The following is a 19,841-nucleotide window of genomic DNA, read 5'->3' on the forward strand; positions in this document are numbered from 1 at the left end:
ACTTTCTTTATTTCCTGCAATTAGTCTTCTTCATACATGATGTTCATTTTAGAAAAGCAACTGTTTTTCTATTTAAGTTCTTTGAATAATTGCCAGGGCTAAATGTGCAACAATGGCACATAATATATTTCATTTGTGATTTTTTTTTTTTCAAATTAGCCATTTCCTTTAGTTTTTAATTTATCCTTGGTTCATTAACATATATGGAGATCTTGTAAAGGTTTATCTCTCAGACATGCTGACGCATACTTGAAGTTGTATATTTGTTTTTATCGTAAAGTATTTTTGTAGGATATGAATGAATACTGCCAACTTCAGAAGACTAGACTTGCACATCAATTTCACAAATATCTGGTTGTGTGTACACAATTTTATATAACCTTCTACAAATGTTAACAAAATAAGTTTCTTGTTTCAAAATAGCTCTTTTAGCTATTATTTAGAAAAGGTTTACTTTCAGTACTGCAGTAGCCATTAGTAAGTGAACTAAATATATATTCTCACATGTAATCAAGTATGAAATCCTATATATTTTGAGCATGTTTTATACTACATCCCACAATTAACAGTTGCCTGAATGATCATTGATAATTGTCAGAAATTTTCTCAAGTATTAGATGTATGTTCCTTGTAGATGATAACTTTCTCAGAAATTTATTTTTCACTTATGAATGCAACTGCACTGTAATGTGATAGTTACTATATTATATGGTAGATAGTTTTCCCAGGTTTTACATGTATTTGTGATTTAATTTTGCGACTAATCTTCATTGATAAACTTTGCTGTCATTTTAACTTTTTCAAATACAAATTTAACTGCCTCTTTTCTTCCTATTTTGTTATATGCCTGCTTTTTCTTGGGTTCATCTACCAGGCATTTAACTACATAATCACAGATTTTGGCCCATTTCAATAAGCTGGTAATGATTAAAGAAATTGTGATACTTGGTGAGGCTTGGCAAGCATATAGTTCATAGATGTGCCTTGCATTTACAATCTTGCATGCTTCCAAAAATGGAAATATTCACAATATTTGTGATTTTTTCTTTTTCATCACCTTTCACAATGAAAATCTATGGTTTTAAAGATCTTTTTAATTATGCATAAATAACAACCACTAGACATAAAAAATTTAATTGTGTCAAGGATTTAAAAGAACGTGTGGAATAGTTTCTTCAAATGTTATGATACTTCTGCTGATAAACCCCCTCCCCCATGATTGAATATACATGTCTAAACAAGATTTTGACTTAATTTATTTTTTAATCATTCATTCATTATTTATATATGCTCATTATCCACATAACTGCAGTGATCAAAATTTCATGTCACTGTAACTTCTTGTTCCTTTAATGACTTTTTTTCAGAAAAATAAGTATGTATCATGAATAGTGCAAGTTGAAGTCAAGTTTGGATACATTAAGTATAACTATATTTCATTGTGCTATGCTTGTTTTCACTATTAGTTTGCTGTGCATTTGAGAAAAATGAAACACAGCTGTGAACATCAAATTTCAACTGAATGCAAGAAAGGAATATATATGAATCCCATTTTTACATTTCCTTTTATTTATATTTGTTCAATGTTAATTTTTTTCCATTGTTAGATTAATATCTTTAGTACAATTTTTAAGCAGAAATACTGAATTTAAAAAAAATATTGTCCAATATGCATGGATTGTATGTTTCAATTATGTATAAGCCATTTTGTGTATAGGCAATATTCCACATTTAAACTTTTCCTTTCTTGAAAAGTTTCACAAGTTTCTCAATTTCACATCTGATCCACTGATTCCCATGATACATCATTTTTAACTTCTACAGTAAAAAATGTCACAATGTTAGCAGTATCCTTCATTACTGATTAACTTCCCATTTATATTTCCATTGAATCAAGAACAGATGGTAGATATGGAAATTTTAATCTTTCCTAGCAGTGAAGTGTGACATTTTATGCCTTGAGCAAATGGTGTAGCATCTACGTGCATTGTTGACTAATTCATTCAGACAACAAAACTTCCAAACTTTCATGCCTTGGTATTGTGTATCATTCAAAGTGATGACCACAGTCTCAATTTCTTAATTCAACAAGGAGCATCAGTACTTCAAAGTATAGTATCAATCAGAAGAATGCATGATGAACTTCATTACTAATGAAAATGATTCCTGGATAAAATGTAAACTCCAATGTTGAACATGTAAGCACCTGGTTTTTGTCTGACGTAAAACTTCTGAAACGAGCTCCTGTTGAAAATTTTGTTGAATATTACATAAAAGCAGAAACATTTTGCCACCAATGCACTAGAAAGTCTTGCCGATACAAGGGCTGAATAGAGTGTAGAGCTCGGAGCATTCTGCCTGGTGGCCAAATGCTTTGAGGAAAGAGATCAGTGGTCAATATGCGAGTATCTCAATTTTAATACCAACAAACAAAATAGCTCTCAATAAAAAATCACAGTGATCTGAATACTGGGGAGAACTGGACCGTTACGACAATCGGGAATCTATTTACATACCACCTTCCACCCACTTGCCTTACTCTTTATGCAAATTTAAACATCTACAATGAATTTAACATTAATTTCACATACATGCCTCCAAACTATTTGTTTTTAAAATAATTTTTCACTGTTTCCAGTTAGACACTAGCCTCTTGGCAGCAGTGCTACTGTGCTACCACACTTTTTCCAACCCTGGCAAGAGTATGTGAATTCCTGCTACTGTTTAGTATCTTGTGCACTTCAAACTTACAGCTTTGATATCAAAATCTCAAGTATGACAAAACTTTCTCTCCAGATAAAAACATCAGCTAAATAATTCTGAACCTTGCCATTTACAGCACATGATTTTCTTGTCATGTGTTTAATTTGCTTTCATTGAATGACAGTATTTGCAACTGACTTTTCAATTAATCTTCATGACCAAACAAATTCTATACTTGAAGCAGTGCCTGCAAGCACTCTTGGCATTAACACATATATAATCTCATGTATTTTTAGATTATGCTTTACTACCCTGCCATGAGGTGACTTAGTCTAACTCTTACTTCTCCATTAGCATCACGTATCCTTCTATTGAATTCTTTCCCTTCCAATATAAGAAAATCATCTCCTGGTTTTAGAATACCACATTTTGAAGCAATGGAGCGTGCTGTATTAATATTATCACCAGTAACCATTCGAACTGTAATTCCAGCTCTTTGGCACTTTCTAATAGCTTCAGGAACCTGCAAGTAGTATAAGAAAAATTGTTACTTCTCAAGTGCTATCTTACATCAACATAAAAGACCACTGTACTGCATAGTGAAGAGATTTATAACTAAAAAGTATTTCTGCTATAAAGATGTCACATTAAAATGGTACTGGTCATGATCTTCCTACCTTAGAAACCTTTATTACAATAAATGAAAAAACCACAATATACTATATATTATATTCTATGCACATTTTTCTGAAATGTAGAAAATTAGGGTAAATGGCTTACACAAGTATAAAGCTTCTAACTGCACATGTGGAATGGAGTGAAAGTCTCTAGAATACTGCCAGTTGTTTTGAAAGAAAATAACACATAAAATACACTTGGACATATACTGTAATTTACGTATGAACTTAAAAGTGTTCTGGTTCCATTAGGTTGAGGTTTTAATTCTTGATGTATTATGCTTATTGTTTGTTCATCTCCCTCTCCATCTGAAAGTGGGTAACAATTCTGAGTTGTTTGTAGAGCTCCATATAATCAGATGTACTCTTGCCTTCGACATAAGCAGTCCTGGGTTCAATCTGCAGCAGGAGCTCCAAAAGTTCAGTGTTTACCCAGCATGATGAGGATAACTGGGGAACTACTTGAAAGCGACAGCACTGTATTTAGTCTGAAAAACCAGAAAACAATACTAGACATGCACAACCCAATGGAAAAGCTATTTGGCAGGCCTTGACCTCAATGGGCTGTTGTGCTGTGGAATTTTCATTTTAGAGTTATTTGTATTGATTGGACAGAAGGAAAACCCAATCCCTTTCTGCCTTTTAAAGTCCGGCTGCCTTAGCTGAAACCATGGACAGAAGTGTGCATGCGCCAACTAGACTTGTTCAGTGTCAAAATAGGGGTGACGGCAGAAATCACAGCCTCTAATTACAGACTGAAATGGATGAACTTTTGTCTGAAGTCGTACATAGTCCTGGGGCTAGAAAAATGGTGGAGATGCACATTAGATCTTGTTAAGTTTTCATTTTTGTGAAGAAATTATTTGTACTCGCTTGTGGAGTGTAATATGTAGAGTTATACACTTCTTAGTAAACTTAAAAATTACAATCTTGTGTGGTGGAATGACTCACAATCTTCAAAATAGTTTTACAAGTAGAAATATGAAGGTGTGGTCACCGCCATAATAGTATCCCCCTTTCTACAATTTTTTTGGCTTAAAGTTGACCCATATATAAAGGCTCACATTTCCGGTCTAGTACCTGGAGGTCTGTAGGAGCAATGACAATTTGGGTTCCGTGAAAATAGTTTGCTGTGGAATCATCAATGAAGTAAGTAGAGATCTGTTTCAAATTATGTAAAGGTTCAGAATGAAAATAAAAAGAAGCAAATCTATGTAAACGTAATATCACAGTGTAGTTTGACTGGTGCTTGTACCTGCTTCCCCTCTGGCATTTGGAATAGACTTTTCCAGCTAATTTAGTCTTCCCTGACTGTACTGTACCACCATACACTTTTTAAATTAGATATTTGTAGGATTTCAGGGGGAAGCGTCAGCCCCATTATCACTTCCCCTGACTATGTGCCTGTCTTGACCCCTCAAAGATCTGCTACTGCTTAAAAAAATTCTGATGTAATTTTATAGTTTTAGATTCGGAAAGCAAGTTACGCCAAAATTCGGCATTTACAGTTGCACAAATTTCAACTGCTCTCCTTTATTTGCCACTATTAACGTCCTTTACAAAAATAAATACTTTGTCTCTTCTTTCGATACAAGACACATGCCACACTTCTATAGTCACAGAAGTATTAACTGAATCATGTTTAAAGTTTTAAATAAGAGATAAATTTGACAGGTATTATTCATCAACATATATTCTAATTTGACAGGTATTATTCATCAACATATATTCTAACGGTTTTCCTATTTTCTTACTCAGTAAACTAATGTAAATCCAAAAACAGCGAATATGTGAAACTTTTTATATGATAATTTGTGACACTTTCTAGTAACAACAGTATTCATAAGAAAAATTTCACAAGAGTCAAGAAAATCATATACTTTCTTTTATTGTATCTCTCATATTTTCCTAAACACTTACGCCTTGAATTTGTTCGAGTGGGCAATCTGATGGGCAGAGGGATTTTTGCCCTGCTAAACGTGGTCAAAAGGTTGACAACTTTTCTACTTTTAATTCTCTCCCAAACCACTCCCCATATTTTAAAGGCAATTTGTCACCACTTTCTATCGCCTATATCTTGATTTCTCCAAAGCCTTCGACTCTATAAACCACAACTACCTCCTACATAAATTATCTCATAGTTTTAATATTCATGGGAAATTTCTCTCTCTGCTCAAACACTAACTCCGAAAGAGACAACAAAAGGTTGTACTTTCCGGAACCTATTCTTCTTATCGAGGTGTATCTTCTGGTGTACCCCAAGGCAGTGTTCTTGGACCTCTTCTCTTCGTCCTCTACCTTGATGATCTTCCAGAATATCTTTCTGACTCTTGTAAAAACCTTCTTTTGTTTGCTGATGATTGCAAAATATACAGTAAAATATCAAATTTAAATGACATGGCGCTTTTCCAAAAGATCTTAGATTCCCTAATAAAGTGGTGTGAAATATGGAACCTGAAACTTAATCCTCAGAAATGAAGGACCATGACTTTCTCCTTAAAGAAAAATACATTTAATACGCAATATTTCATAGAAAATAATTGCGTTCAAAGGGTTGCCGCACAAAAGGATTTAGGCGTCATATTTGATGAAAAACTCTCCTTTTCTGACCACATCTCTGCAGTCACTAAGAGTTCCATGAATATGCTGGGTCTCCTCTATCGTTTTACTGAAATAAACAACCTGTCTGCTCTCGGCACTTTTTACAAATCTTTCGTTTCACCAAAACTTGAATACTGTTCTCCGATCTGGTCTATGGCATGCCCCTCAAAATTAGATAGACTAAATTCTGTTCTAAATTTCTTCCTGGCAATTTTTCATCACCGAATTCCATCCACAAAGTCCATCCTTCTGAAAATGCTTAATATCCATACCCCTCATGATACACATACTTGCAGACTATATTTTCCTCCATAAAATAACCAACATAAGAAGTGATGGCCTTCAAGAAATTCACTTTCGAGTACCGTTCCGCACCACAAAGAGCACTCAGCTTTTCACATATCAGAAACCCAGATTAAGCCTAATACAGTGTTCTCTCTTCTACAGACTACCTGGCCAATACAACAATTTACCAAACCAAGTTGATATTTTTGAAAACCAGTCACGTTTTAGAAAGCTACTGTGTAACAACATGTAATCCACTTTATCTCATACGTATGTATGTATTTTATTTTATGTAATTATTCTTTATTGTTACTTCCACTGTTATTTTTTGTTATTTCCATTGTTATTACATTCCAATGTAAAATGGCCAAAGCTGTATTTGGAATTCTCTGGCAAATAAATTTATATAAAATAAAATGAAGCATTGTGGATGTTAGGGGCAAATCCCAAAATGGAAGTTGAGGAAATGTGCAGTTTTCCAAACATCTGTCCTATTCTAAGCAAATTTCATAGTATTAGAGGAGACACACACTCCTGTCAGACATTGCAAGAGTTCCTTCAGTCTTCAATGCATATGATACAACAATAAAAAGGAAATCAACCTTTGTCGAGTTTGCCCTTAATATTCGCAACCCCTCAAATGATGACCTACAATTTCTACAAGTTTTGTTCCTCAAGTTCTAACTGTATAGTCCAGACACTTTCGAAATTTTTTTAAAAAAAGGCAAGAATGGATATTAACGTACATTAATAATGTACAACTTGAGATTGATGTATAACACATGGTACTGTGTTCAGATTTGACCAAGAGTCTCTGCCAAGTTATTATCAACTGGTATAAACATTTGTCAATTCAGTTGCTTTAACAAACTAATTTAACCTAATTTAATAGGTGTGAGTGACACTTTAATGGTTAAATGAATACAAAGTTAGTGCATGTGCATGCATGAACAAACATGGTCAACTACTCATGACACACATGTTAAAAGTGAAACTTATGGTTCCACCTTATTAACTATTTGAAATATCAAAAGTCTATGTACCTCAGGCCGAACAGGATCCTCAATCCCAACAACACATAAACAAGTAAGATTAGTCACAATATTTTCCTCGTCCTCCCAATTGGGTTCTGTTTCTATATGCACTTGATTGATCTCTGCTTTTCCAGGCACAAAATCACGGTATGCTACAGAAATTGTTCTTAGACCATCACACGCCATAGGTTCAATTATGTCACGCACTAATCGATCTTGCATATCTTTCGTAAATGTTTCTAAACCACCATCCCGACCATAAATGAATGAGCATCTGAAAGAAAAATTATTTATGTAAGTTCAGATAAAACTCAAATGACAATGTTATATTATTATCACCTTCAAAAGTGGAAAAAAAACAAAAACATTGAAAATGTCAATATTTTGAACTAGGTATTAACAAATGAACAAAAAGTGGAAAAATCATACATTCTATTTGCATATTTGATTATGTTGCTTTCCTACTTCTCTAGGTTAAGATAATGTGGAATGGTGAATTGATGAAACAGAAAAACAGACACCGTGAATTGTCCATGCCTTATGTAGAATTTAATTTTAGGACTGGTGGATTCACACCATGCTTTACTGATCACTGTCAAGGGGGCCAGCAAAATTTATACCTCAAACATGGTTTGAACCTAGTATTACTATTCAGAAGTACTGGAGGTAGTGCAAGGCAATAGCAATTTTCGATATGTGCATGCAGTCATAAGACTAAGAGAGTACTTGTGGTCACTGCTTGAAGTGAGGGGGGTGGGTTGCATGGGGATGATATCCCCCAGCTAGTACAATTTACACGAACCATGCCCCCCAACTGTCTCATTGTCACCACGTTAAACCATAGGAGTAATTCCCCCCACCCCCCCCGCCTCCCCAAACATCCCTCCAGCTAACATTTCCCATTTCAAGCACTCCTTGTGGTAAAGTTTGAGGTAGGTTATCAGAACAGAAGATTTCAATTCCTGTGTGAGCCAGAAGAGGTGAATAGCCCCTTCGTGTATGCACTATCGTATTAAAATGAATGTTGCATCAACATTAAAACATATTCACACACCAAAATTTAGGAAATTCATAAAATCTATGTCAAATTATACCACAAACAGATACATACTATAGTTTATTTTATTATTAATTTCTATAGCAGAATATTGAAGTAAGATCTGGCTGCCGACAAATATTATGCATCAACGAAGTCATTAAGGTGCACAAATACAAATACATGCAAATACACAATTTTCAAATAGTTTAAGCTTAATTAACTGTTTCACATTTGAACATCAATATTTTCTGGCCAGATGTATAAAATTGGCTAAATTTTCTCTCGTGGAAACTTCTGGGTGGTTAACGTTCCCATCGACTTTCAGTAGAATTGTTGCATCCTAGATGTATCCGTGACTGTACAAGATTTTGTACTCCTACTAAAAATCAAACCACAATTTAAATGATACTAATTGAAAAGTACTGACAAATTATAACAAGTACTCCAAACTAAAAAAATCACAAATAGCCACTACTTACTTTTTCAAAACCATCTCCGAGGCTCCTTTTGAAAAAAGTCTGTAACCCCCACCTTCACGTGGTACCACTGTACTCATTGATTTCCTAACAGAGTTGAAAGTATATACACGAGTAAAAACTTCTTCTGGTGTATCATCACGAATTGTCTGGTAATTTTTATTGAGGTCCAGAACAAAGCCTAACAATGAACACTCAGTCTTGTTTCCAACTTGCTTTGGGTTGTCTCCTGGTTCATCTGGTGGCTGGAAAAATGATATACAGTTAGTGATAATACTTTAATAAAGCCAAAGAAAATCACATAACAGACTTTTTAAAGAAAGCTGACATATTTATTATAATTCATGCATATAACCAGATGATTGCAATGGGTGTCCCATTAGAAAAAGAAACAGTGAATTTGTACATTTACTTTACAAAACCAAGACACTTTATGAATCATGCCCTTGTATGTCGATAAAGTCACTTAAGATTTCAATGATCTAATGACAAATCTTATCTTTTTTCCAGGTGATCTGATAAAATGTACTCTATAGAAGAGAGAATAGCCATTGTATGTGGTCGGTTGAGTGGAAGGATGTATGAACGTGGCGCACCAAGAAGATGGTGCACCACCCCATTTTGCTCGCAGTGTCTGGGACTTCTTAAATAACACTTTTTCAAGAAAGTGGATCGATTGTGCAGCACCAAGACCTTGTGCTCCCCGGTCACCCGACTTGACCCCAATGGACTTTTTGTGTCATTTTTTCATTAAGTCTCGCGTGTATCAGATCAAAATAACCAGTATGGAACAGTTAAAACAATGCATCTACATGGCTGCATCAGAGATAATGCCAGCTATGCTTGAACGAGTGTTTCAAGCTACACAACAGTGCTGGGACACATGTGTAGAGTTACAAGGCCATCATGTTGAAATTTACTGATTTTCTTTCAGTTTGAGTTTTTCTGTAGTTGTTAGTGTGTGTAAGTTTTACAAGGCTACTATTATAACACCATTAAGCCTTGATTCCATGATATGAAAAACTGAATATGCTGACCAAGGCAGTAATTTATTTTATTATAAAACAAACTAAATGTAACGTTTCAACCTTCTAGCAAGGTCTTCTTCCGACTCTGCACCAAGTACAAATGTAACAAGGTACAAAAACAGGACCATATAATGTTTGTAACGTCTGCGAATATATATCGTCCTGTTTTTGTACCTTGTTACATTTGTACTTGGTGCAGAGTCTGAAGAAGACCTTTCTAGAAGGTTGAAACGTTACGTTTACTTTATGTTTTATAATAAAATAAATTACTGCCTTGGTCAGCATATTTAGTTTTTCAAGGCTACTATGTTCAAACGTACTGATTCATGTTCCCACCAAATGTACAATTCACTGTGCTTCACCTTATTGAAATATAGTTTGTGTAAATGTTAAGTGACTTTATAGACATCCTGTATATGTAACAATAATGAAATGGAGAATTTTGCACTTAGTTAAAGGCTGATAATATATCAGACTGGTAATGTTCCCAGTTTCAATGCCCACAGCATATAGATAACCCAGACCAAGAACACAAACCCAAATGGATTGCATTCCCGTACCACCCCACCATGTCAGGCAAATTATTCATGGTCTTCAACCCCTTTAACCTTTTGCCGCCCCAGGCCTTTGTACTTGATACAGAGTCTGAAGAAGACCTTGCTAGAAGGTTGAAACGTTACGTTAGTTTATGTTTTATAATAAAATAAATTACTGCCTTGGTCAGCATATTTAGTTTTTCATGTAAGCCTCTATTGTCCCGAGCCGATTTTGAGCAAAATGCAGAGTTTCAATTAAATGAGTGTAGATCGCAGGCTAATTGCCCTAGAGAGGTGAGTGATATACCGTTGTACGCGGAATGAACCAGAGATTCAGACTATATGAAATTTTTGCAAATTCGGCATATATGTGGCGGGGGGAGGGGGCTAACTCTCAAATTTCCAAAATGTCGGAAAAAAAAAATTGGTTCCCCACCCTCTCCCCAAGAAAAAAGTACATGACAGTTTCGACATGCACATGGAAATGATCGCGGACATGTAAGAAACAGAAAAATATTTGCATTATTATCATATGACCAATGTAACTTGAGTTGTACCCCCAAAACGAATGGACGCCCACGCCACTGATTCAAGCTTCAAAATGCAGCGGTACCTTGAAATGACTATAGCTCAGAAACTAAATGTCCTAGAGATATGAAAATATACCGTTGTACGCAGAATGAATCACAGATTTAGACGATATATAATTTATGCACATTCGGCGTATATATGGAGGGGGAAAGGGGGGAAATCCCCTGAAAATACTTTTTTTAAAAAAAAAAATGGTTCCGTGAGGGTTACTTTTGGGTATCTCGTTCGAGACGCTTGGGCGGCAAAAGGTTAACATTAGACTGGCACAGAAACCTGTATCCCAAATTGGAATAGCCCTACCAAACTTCAAAAGATACTACCTACCGAAACTCGCATTCCCTGGTGTCTACAATGCCACAACAACTACATTGGCAGAACCATCCACACTGTTTAAGAATAGATCAAGGAACACTTAAAAGATGCCAAAAAAGACACCAGGATCAGGCCTTTCGCAACACCTCCATACCACTAAACCACTCCATCTCTACCACATCCATACTTCTCCCAACCGGCTCCCTCATAGAAAACCCCATCAAAGAAACTCATTCAATCATCCAACAAAAACCAGCACTGAACCTAGACAATGAAGAGAGACACCCAACCAGGCATTCCATTCTCAAAAAAATCCCAGACCACAAAAAGAAAAAATCCAGTTCCACTTCTCAAGCCCCTCCCACCCACCCACAGAATGGCCCAACCCCCCAATTACCACCTACCAATGATACCAGATGACAGAAACCAAAACAAAGAAAGCACTGCAGATGACAAGCCAGGAAACATACACCAGTGCCATCAGACGGGAGAAATGGAACTATCGCTGCCCGGGAACAAACAAAGAAGTGATGCACTACCATCTCTATCCCAAATGCCATATTCTCATATTAATCAGAAAAAGCTATCAAATTAGCAATGTGGAATACACAATGAACAATTTATTCACCTCCACAATAAATACCAAGTCACCAGATTGTGCTAATGGGTTCTGTCTTAGAAAAAAGGATCTAAAGACTTAGAAACACATAAAAAAGTGTTCTTGAATTCTGACTTTGTATTTTTAATGGGAACTAACAATTACAAAAGTAAATCTCAGACTATTTATGGAAATATCGAATCATAAATTTATCTGCAAATTTACAGACCTGTCATTATTAACTGATTATAAGTCTCATGTGCTTAAAAAAAATGTTAGCTTAAGATAATACAACAATACTTATACTCTGTCCCAGGAGTATGTGGAGCAAGCAAATGGAAACAAGTACTCTGCATAGCTTGACCAATGAACAAGTGAGAGGGAAAGGGATTGCATGGAGGAGGCAATGCAAATGCAGCTACCAACAGTTTGCAGCAGTACACAATGCTTCACTCTGCTCACTCGCTTTCTCCCCTTCTGTATCATTGTGCATGGCATTGCGTCACAGACTACTCGGATGGACTGTAATTTGGGCATCTATTTCATATTAAAGCAATGTCAACTAGTGGTAAGACATGCTGCAATACTTACCATTACACGTGATGTGTACGCAGAGTTGATTGCTATCGCCTCGATTAACAATTCTCCAACATGAGCTGGAATATCTGAATATTTTGGGGTAGACTTGTGGTGCTTGCCGGAAATGTAAGACTGTACAACTGTCATTCTAAAAGGAATGACAAGTATGAGAATTACATAATGAATGAATGTTCATTACTGCATAAAAAGGTTTGCAACATCATCCATCATTCCCTTGGCCTTACAAAATAATAAACTAACAGAACAATAAACTCTAACATTAATGTTACATTGAGAAAATTGGAATAAGAGTGACAGTAATATGCTTGTACTATATGAGAGAGAAAAAGTACACACTGACTGGAAATGTCATAATATTTATAAACATTAATTCTTTCAACTTTCAACTGACTGGAAATGTCATAATATTTATAAACATTAATTCTTTCAACTATATTTATTCGTCCTCTTCAACCCTCAAGACACAAGATGAGTAGCCCAGATAAAACATATTGAGGATGTTGGAAGAGAGGTAGGTTGTACCAGAAAATTGAGATCGTATGAAATATTTGAAGTCAGCAATTTCAAATTTGTTAAATAATACAAAATCAAGTGTTGAAAAATTCAAATGTTCAAAAAATTAATTTGACACCAATTGTGCAAATAATTTGGCAGTCCGTAACAAGAAATTAACTTCCAAATGTACTATTATAATTTCTTCATCTCGAGGGTTACATGGTATGATTAATGAAAGAATTCTGGAAATTAAGTAATAAATATACATCTCCCCACCACCACACTGTATTATAACTTAAATATACAATGATACCTAAACAAAAGAAAAAAAAAATGTGCAAATGCATACTTAACAACAATCATATTTGTCAGCAAACATTTAAAACACTCATTTTCTTTCTTGAGAAATTAAATACTATTACATCTACCTGTTAGTTGTGAGAGTTCCAGTTTTATCAGAGCAGATGGCAGTGGCATTTCCCATTGTTTCACAAGCATCTAAATGTCTCACTAAATTGTTATCTTTCATCATTTTCTGGAATGAAATAATTGAATATTAGAAAAGTACATATTTCATTTTTGTAAGGCTAATGAAATACCATTACATTATATTAAACAACAATTTTCAAAAAATATATACTTCTATAACAGTGGTCCAGTCAGTGGAGCATCTGACTGCCACATGAGACAGACAGGCTCAGATCCTGGGGATAGGCAATCTCAGGAGGAAATTTTTTTGAACCATGTCCCTGGGGCTCACCCAACCTCCAAATCAATAAACCCCCCGGGGGAAGTAATGGTGGTCAGAGTGTGGTGGTGATCACATCTTTAATATGGCCAAGATCGACAATGTTTGATGCTCTACCTCCACATAACTTTACCTCTTTTACATACATTTTTATAAAACTATACATACAATATTTTATCATGAAATCCTACTGTTCAACTTATTCACATCCTTTCAAAAGGCATGTTGCATGTTCAATGAAACTGAAGAAAATTTGAAGCATGAGGTTAGTACTTTTGATCACTATATCTAAATGACTTAACATGATTAGTACTGGCTGCAGATATATGGATTTAATTTGACAGCACAAATGATATGCAATGCACTTGAGTGTTTGTTGTTGCTTTTACTTCACTTTATACTCAGAGGCTAATTAGGACAGTTTAAAGTGAGATAGAAATCACTGCACAATGTGCCTCCACTGTCTAGAACCCAGGACCCCTCATTATGGGTGTGTGTGTTTGTACACTGTATTCGCTTATTCATTCTACTTTCTGGCAAGCTGTCTTGTACTGAATTCTGACAGAACTACTTCATGAAACAACCACCCTTTGCAAGCCATGACCTGTTAATTAGCTTCTAATCACGTGTTGGGAGGTTAGCATATAAAGTCCTACTGTTGTTCTTGTCTGGGTTTTTGCAACTGTCCCCAGTGTGGAGCAGTTTGTTGCAATAATTAAATCAAATAACTTGACAAATGTCACTTAACACACGAGTTTATTAACCAATTTCTAGTCACCATAGTAACGAATAAACAAAATAACATCAACATTGAATAGAGTATGTACAACAATTTTCTTAATTCTTTTCAGATTATGCACAAAACCAAATAACAAAATACTATTGCAAAAATGTCTTTGAATTAAAGAACTGTTGCATTTTCTAGACTAGAGCCTAAACAGAAGATTTTCATGTAGTTCCTTAAATGCTAGGTCAACAAAAAAAGTCTAGGTTATCACCAGATCTAGCCTGGAGCTGCTTGGTACCCAGGAAAGAACTTTCAACTACTATGGCTTGCATGAAACCAATAGAATATTTCAGTGTACAATAATTTGCCATAGTTGCAGTTATCGAGATTCCATTTAGTAAATAAATACAAAGAATTCAGTTCAATGGAGAAAAAAATAATTTGACAAGAAATAGCACCTTGTGCCTATATTGTATATTATGAGGGCTGATAGAAAAGTAATGAGACTGGCAACACTGTGCACAAACCGGCAATGCTGCTGCCTCCACCTTCACACGACTGTTAGGTTAACGTTTGCCGTTGACTCAGTACAAGTTTCAACTTGCTACAGTTGCTACACGATTGTTGAGAGCATCTGAAGTGAAGTTGTGTTTGTGAGGTGCGTTACGAAAATGGACTGGCAAAAGTTTGAGCAACGTTGTGTCATCAAATTTTGGGTAAAGCTTGGCAAATCCACTATTGTGACTTATGAAAACTTACAAAGGGCTTATGGATACATGCACTATCCAGGGTACAAGTGTTCAGATGGCACAAGTCCTTTTTAGAAGGCCAAGAACAATTGGAAGACCAACCTCGTGCAGGAAGACCTTCAACCTCAAAAACAAATGACAATGTGGAAAGAGTGAAGTCTCTCGAGATGTCAGATCGTCGATTGACGGTGAGAATGATCAGCGGTGAGTTAAATTTGAACATGTTTACTGTCCATCAATTTTTTTTTCATTTGCTTTGTTTTACTTCACTTTTTGTGCCACTTTGGCTAATTTGCGAAGATGGGGATGAGTGATGATATGATGAAATTGATGAATAGACACTCACAAATATCCATGCCCAGGCCAGGATTCAAACTCGGGACCCCTGGCACGTCCATCAAATTTTAACCACCTTGAGAGAGGTGATGAATCATGGATGCTGCACCACGACAATGCACCATGTCACACGGCAGTCTCCATCAATGAATTTTTGGCAAAAAAAACAAAACATTCCTGTGGTTCCTCAGCCCCCTATTCACCGGATCTCAGTCCATGCGACTTTTTTTTTTTTATTCCCCTTGCTCAAAAACCACTTGAAAGGGCGCAGTTTTGATACTTTGGATAATATCCAGAAGAGTGTAACCGACTAGCTGAAAGGTATTCTAGCAGAAGCCTTCCAGCACTGCTACGAACAATGGAAACAATGCCTCCATCGGTGTGTAGCTGCCTGGGAACTATTTTGAAGGGGATAACCTTGATTTGTAAATAGAATAAAATTCATCGTTTACAGAAAATCAGTCTCATTACTTTTCTAACATACCTCGTACGTGCACATTTAGATTTCCATAATGGTATACTCACCTTAACTGAATATGCAAGAGATAGAGTAACAGCTAATGGAAGCCCTTCTGGAACTGCAACAACCAATACAGTCACACCAATAATTAAATGCCTCACAAGTTCATTCGCATAGGTACTCTTCCACACATTGTTTTGAACAACAAAGGTGTTCACACAAAACTGAATTACTAAAATAACAACAGTCAGAACAGCAATACTGGAACCTGAAAAGAAAATTGTTTAAAGTAGCTCATTGATACAGATTTTTCCAAATTACCTTCAAGATACATATGCATCTAACATTAATATCTTAAGTTGAAAAATACTGAAAAGTTAGAATTACACAGTCAACTTGAAAGTTTGTGTGTGTGTGTGTGTCATTATATATATATATATATATATATATATATATATATATATATATATATATATATATATATATATATATATATATATATATATATATATATATATATATATATACACAAATAATGAAGGAGACAGTAAACACTTACCACACGAATAGAAATAATTCAATATTTCGCGATCTGAGTCGCATTTTCAAGAGGGTAGATAAAAGATCGACGACACTTTGAGTAGAGTGTCGTCGATCTTTTATCTACCTTCTTGAAAATGCGACTCGGATCGCGAAATATTGAATTATTTCTATTCGTGTGGTAAGTGTTTACTGTCTCCTTCATTATTTGTATTTATCCGCCCTTCTGGCACCATTTCTAACCCTATTCCTGCAAAATATATATATATATATATATATATATATATATATATATATATAAAAATCAAATAAGGTAAAAGGAAACACTCACCGGACAGTAACCTGAAGACCGTCAGGTTCCTGACGGAACCGTCTTCTGTCTTCTGTTTCTTCTCACACCGATGATGCTATAAATTAGCGAAAATTTTGAATTTTCCTACTGTCCGGTGAGTGTTTCCTTTTACCTTATTTGATTTTTACTTAGCCCTTTTGGCCCTCCTTGCTTTTATCCATTATATATATATATATATATTTCGCGGTATTTGCCACATTATCATCAGAGAAGAAAGAAGTATCACAATGTCATGTAGTGCAGGGGAACAGAATATTGACAATAGCGTCTGTACAGTCAGTGTTGCCAGAAAAAGTTGAGAGTTAACAAATGTACTTTCACCAGTGTTTACTGCATGGTGGGTGGTGGGTGGGTAGTTTCGGGGAGGAGGGGAAAGGGTTATTGGTTGGCTAGGTTGAGTCCGGGGGATATAGTGGCATGCATGCCTGATATATAGGCCCTTTCCCATCACCTGCGGAAAGAAGTGTCAGAGTGAGGGGTAAAAGATGGGTGATGGCCACATGGCAACAGTTGTTGAAGGTGGTGTTATGGCTTTTGGTGTGGATGGCAATTGTGAAATCTGAGTTTTGGGAGGAGGAACAATTGATCCTTAGGTTCAAGGGGGTGGAGGTTTTGCCCAGGTACAAGTTGCTGCAGATTTGGCAGATGAGGGTGTAAATGAGGTTGGATGAGTGGCAGGTGGCCTTAGGGTGAAGGATGAACTCACCTGGAGCCATGGGGATCAGGAGGGTGGGGGAGGGGATGAGTATGGGGCAGGTCTTGCACCTGTGAGCTGGGGGAGTGGTGTGGAAGGGGTGGGAGTGTTTTGGACCAAGATGTTCTTGAGGTTGGGGGGGGATGGAAGATGACCCTAGGTTTATCCCGAAAGATGTTCCTGGTGTCAGGATCACTGTGCAGGATGGGAAGGAGGGAGTGGAGGGTGTCTGATTTTCATAATGTGGGGGTGGTATTGAGTGATCAGAGCTGGAGGGTTGGATTTGGGTTTTTTGGATGGTTATGGGAGGTGGCTCTTGTGATTTGTTTGTTGATGAGGGTGGAGGGGTAGCCACGGTTGGTTAGGGCTTGGTGCAGGCGTAGGTTGTAGTTTTGGCAGAATGAGGGGGATGAGTTGAGGAGTTGGCCTCTGAGGTATAGGGAAAATGGGATGGCTTTTTTGGTGTGGTAGGGGTGTGAGCTGGAATAATGGAGATACTGGAGGTGGTTAGTCGGTTTGATATGTATGGATGTTTCCAAGTGGTCTGTGGATGTCCACATCTAGGAAGATCACTTGGTCTTTGGAGTGGAACCAGGTGAATTTGAGGGTGGTGAAGTTGTTCAGTTGGTTTAGGAATGTAGTGAGGGAGGGTTCGCCATGTGTCCAGAGGAGGAAAATGTCATCAATGAATGTAAGCCAGAGGAGTGGTTTCAGTTGTTGGGAGTCAAGGAATTCCTGTTCCAGCCTGCCCATGAACAGGCTTGCCTAATAGGGGGCCATTCGGGTGCCCATAGCTGTGCCACGTTTCTGCAGGTAATGCTGGTCTCCGAAGCAGAAGTTGTTGCAGGTAAGTACAAGGTTGGCTAGATGTATCAGGAAGTGGGTGCTGGGGTTGGAGTCGGCTGTTAAGGAATGATTCCATGGCACAGAGGCGATGGGCATGGGGGATGTTGGTGACATCAACTGTGGTGAGGATGGTGTTTGGTGGTAGAGATGGTAAGTTGTGGATGATGTCAAGGAAGTGGTTGGTGTCACGGAGGTAGGGAGGGCAGCACTTGGACGAGGGGTTGGAGGTGAGAGTCTAGAAAGGCTGATATGCGTTCAGTGGGTGAATTGTAGCTGAACACAATGGGTCTCCCGGGATTGTTTGGTTTGTGAATTTTGGGAAGAAGGTAGAAAGTGGCGGTGCGGGGATTGTCAGGTATGAGCGAGGAGATTGTGGAGTTGGATAGGCCTTCAGGGAGGCCTTGGGAGAGGACAAAACCACTGATTTTATTCAGGTGTGTGGTGGATGAATCAACCGTAGTGGGCTTGTAGGTGGATGAATCAGAGAGTTGGGGGATAGGCTTCTGACTTGTGGTGGACCATTTGTCGACAGGGAAGATTTTGATGTCCGGGTTGTTGCTGAGAGATCGGAAAACTATCCATTCTCTGCAGACAAGCCCTGAATGCAGGATGACCCATTCCCCTCTCACCACAACACCAACCCAAAACGACATGTCCCTTACTTCCAGACCCACCCCTACCTACCATCCTCAACCGCACCTATCCCTCCCACCACACAACAGAAGAGTACCAGTCCTCAGACTAAACATGCCCCCACCATATTGACATTACTCACCCACTGACTGCACCTGCATCCTGAACATCTCGTCACAACCTCACCACCAAAATTGACATCCTTTCTAAAGGTCTCACCTTCTCCCCAGCCTCCACCCCAAACAGTTTCCGGCTATTTTTTGACCACCAAACTTTCACCCCCAAACTTAGGTGGATGTATTTTTGGGCCAAGAATCCCCCCTCCAATGCCAATCCCTCAGACATACATCCCAGTCTCCTCCAGTTCTGCCCCCCCCCCTTTCCAACAATCACCCCCTCGAAAGATACATCACCTCTGTTGTCAACAATGTTTCCCACAGTTCATACCTCCGAAACTCCTCTTCACACCACAATCAAACCCCAGCCCAGAACCAAGCCCTCTGATCTCTTCGCAACAACCTGGATATCAAAATCCTCCCCGCTGACAAAGGGTCCACCACAGTAGTCATGAATTCTTCTGACAATTTGGCGGAAGCCTCCCACCAACTCTCCGATTCATCCACCACACACCTAAAAAAAAATCAGTGATTTTGTACTCTCCTGAGGATCCCCTGAAGGCTTATCCAACTCCACAATCTCCTCACTCATACCTGACAACCCCCGCACCCCGACTTTCTACCTCCTCCTGAAAATTCACAAACCGAACCACCCCGGGAGACCC

The 19,841-nt window shown here is 37.4% G+C and overlaps 1 protein-coding gene across 1 annotated transcript in view; it reads right to left on the bottom strand.

The window, feature by feature from the left end:
- The window catches only part of LOC145984305 (plasma membrane calcium-transporting ATPase 2-like), a 621,336-nt gene that overhangs the window by 44,109 nt on the left and 557,386 nt on the right, over positions 1–19,841 (bottom strand). Inside the window, 6 exon segments of the mRNA XM_083117961.1 lie at positions 3,047–3,226; positions 7,310–7,574; positions 8,819–9,060; positions 12,472–12,607; positions 13,404–13,510; positions 16,061–16,263. Of these exon segments, the coding sequence (XP_082974087.1) occupies positions 3,047–3,226; positions 7,310–7,574; positions 8,819–9,060; positions 12,472–12,607; positions 13,404–13,510; positions 16,061–16,263 (1,133 nt within the window).

Source organism: Lepisma saccharinum, chromosome 2 (genome assembly GCF_977018435.1).
Source record: "Lepisma saccharinum chromosome 2, izLepSacc3.1, whole genome shotgun sequence".
Lineage (NCBI taxonomy): Eukaryota > Metazoa > Arthropoda > Insecta > Zygentoma > Lepismatidae > Lepisma > Lepisma saccharinum.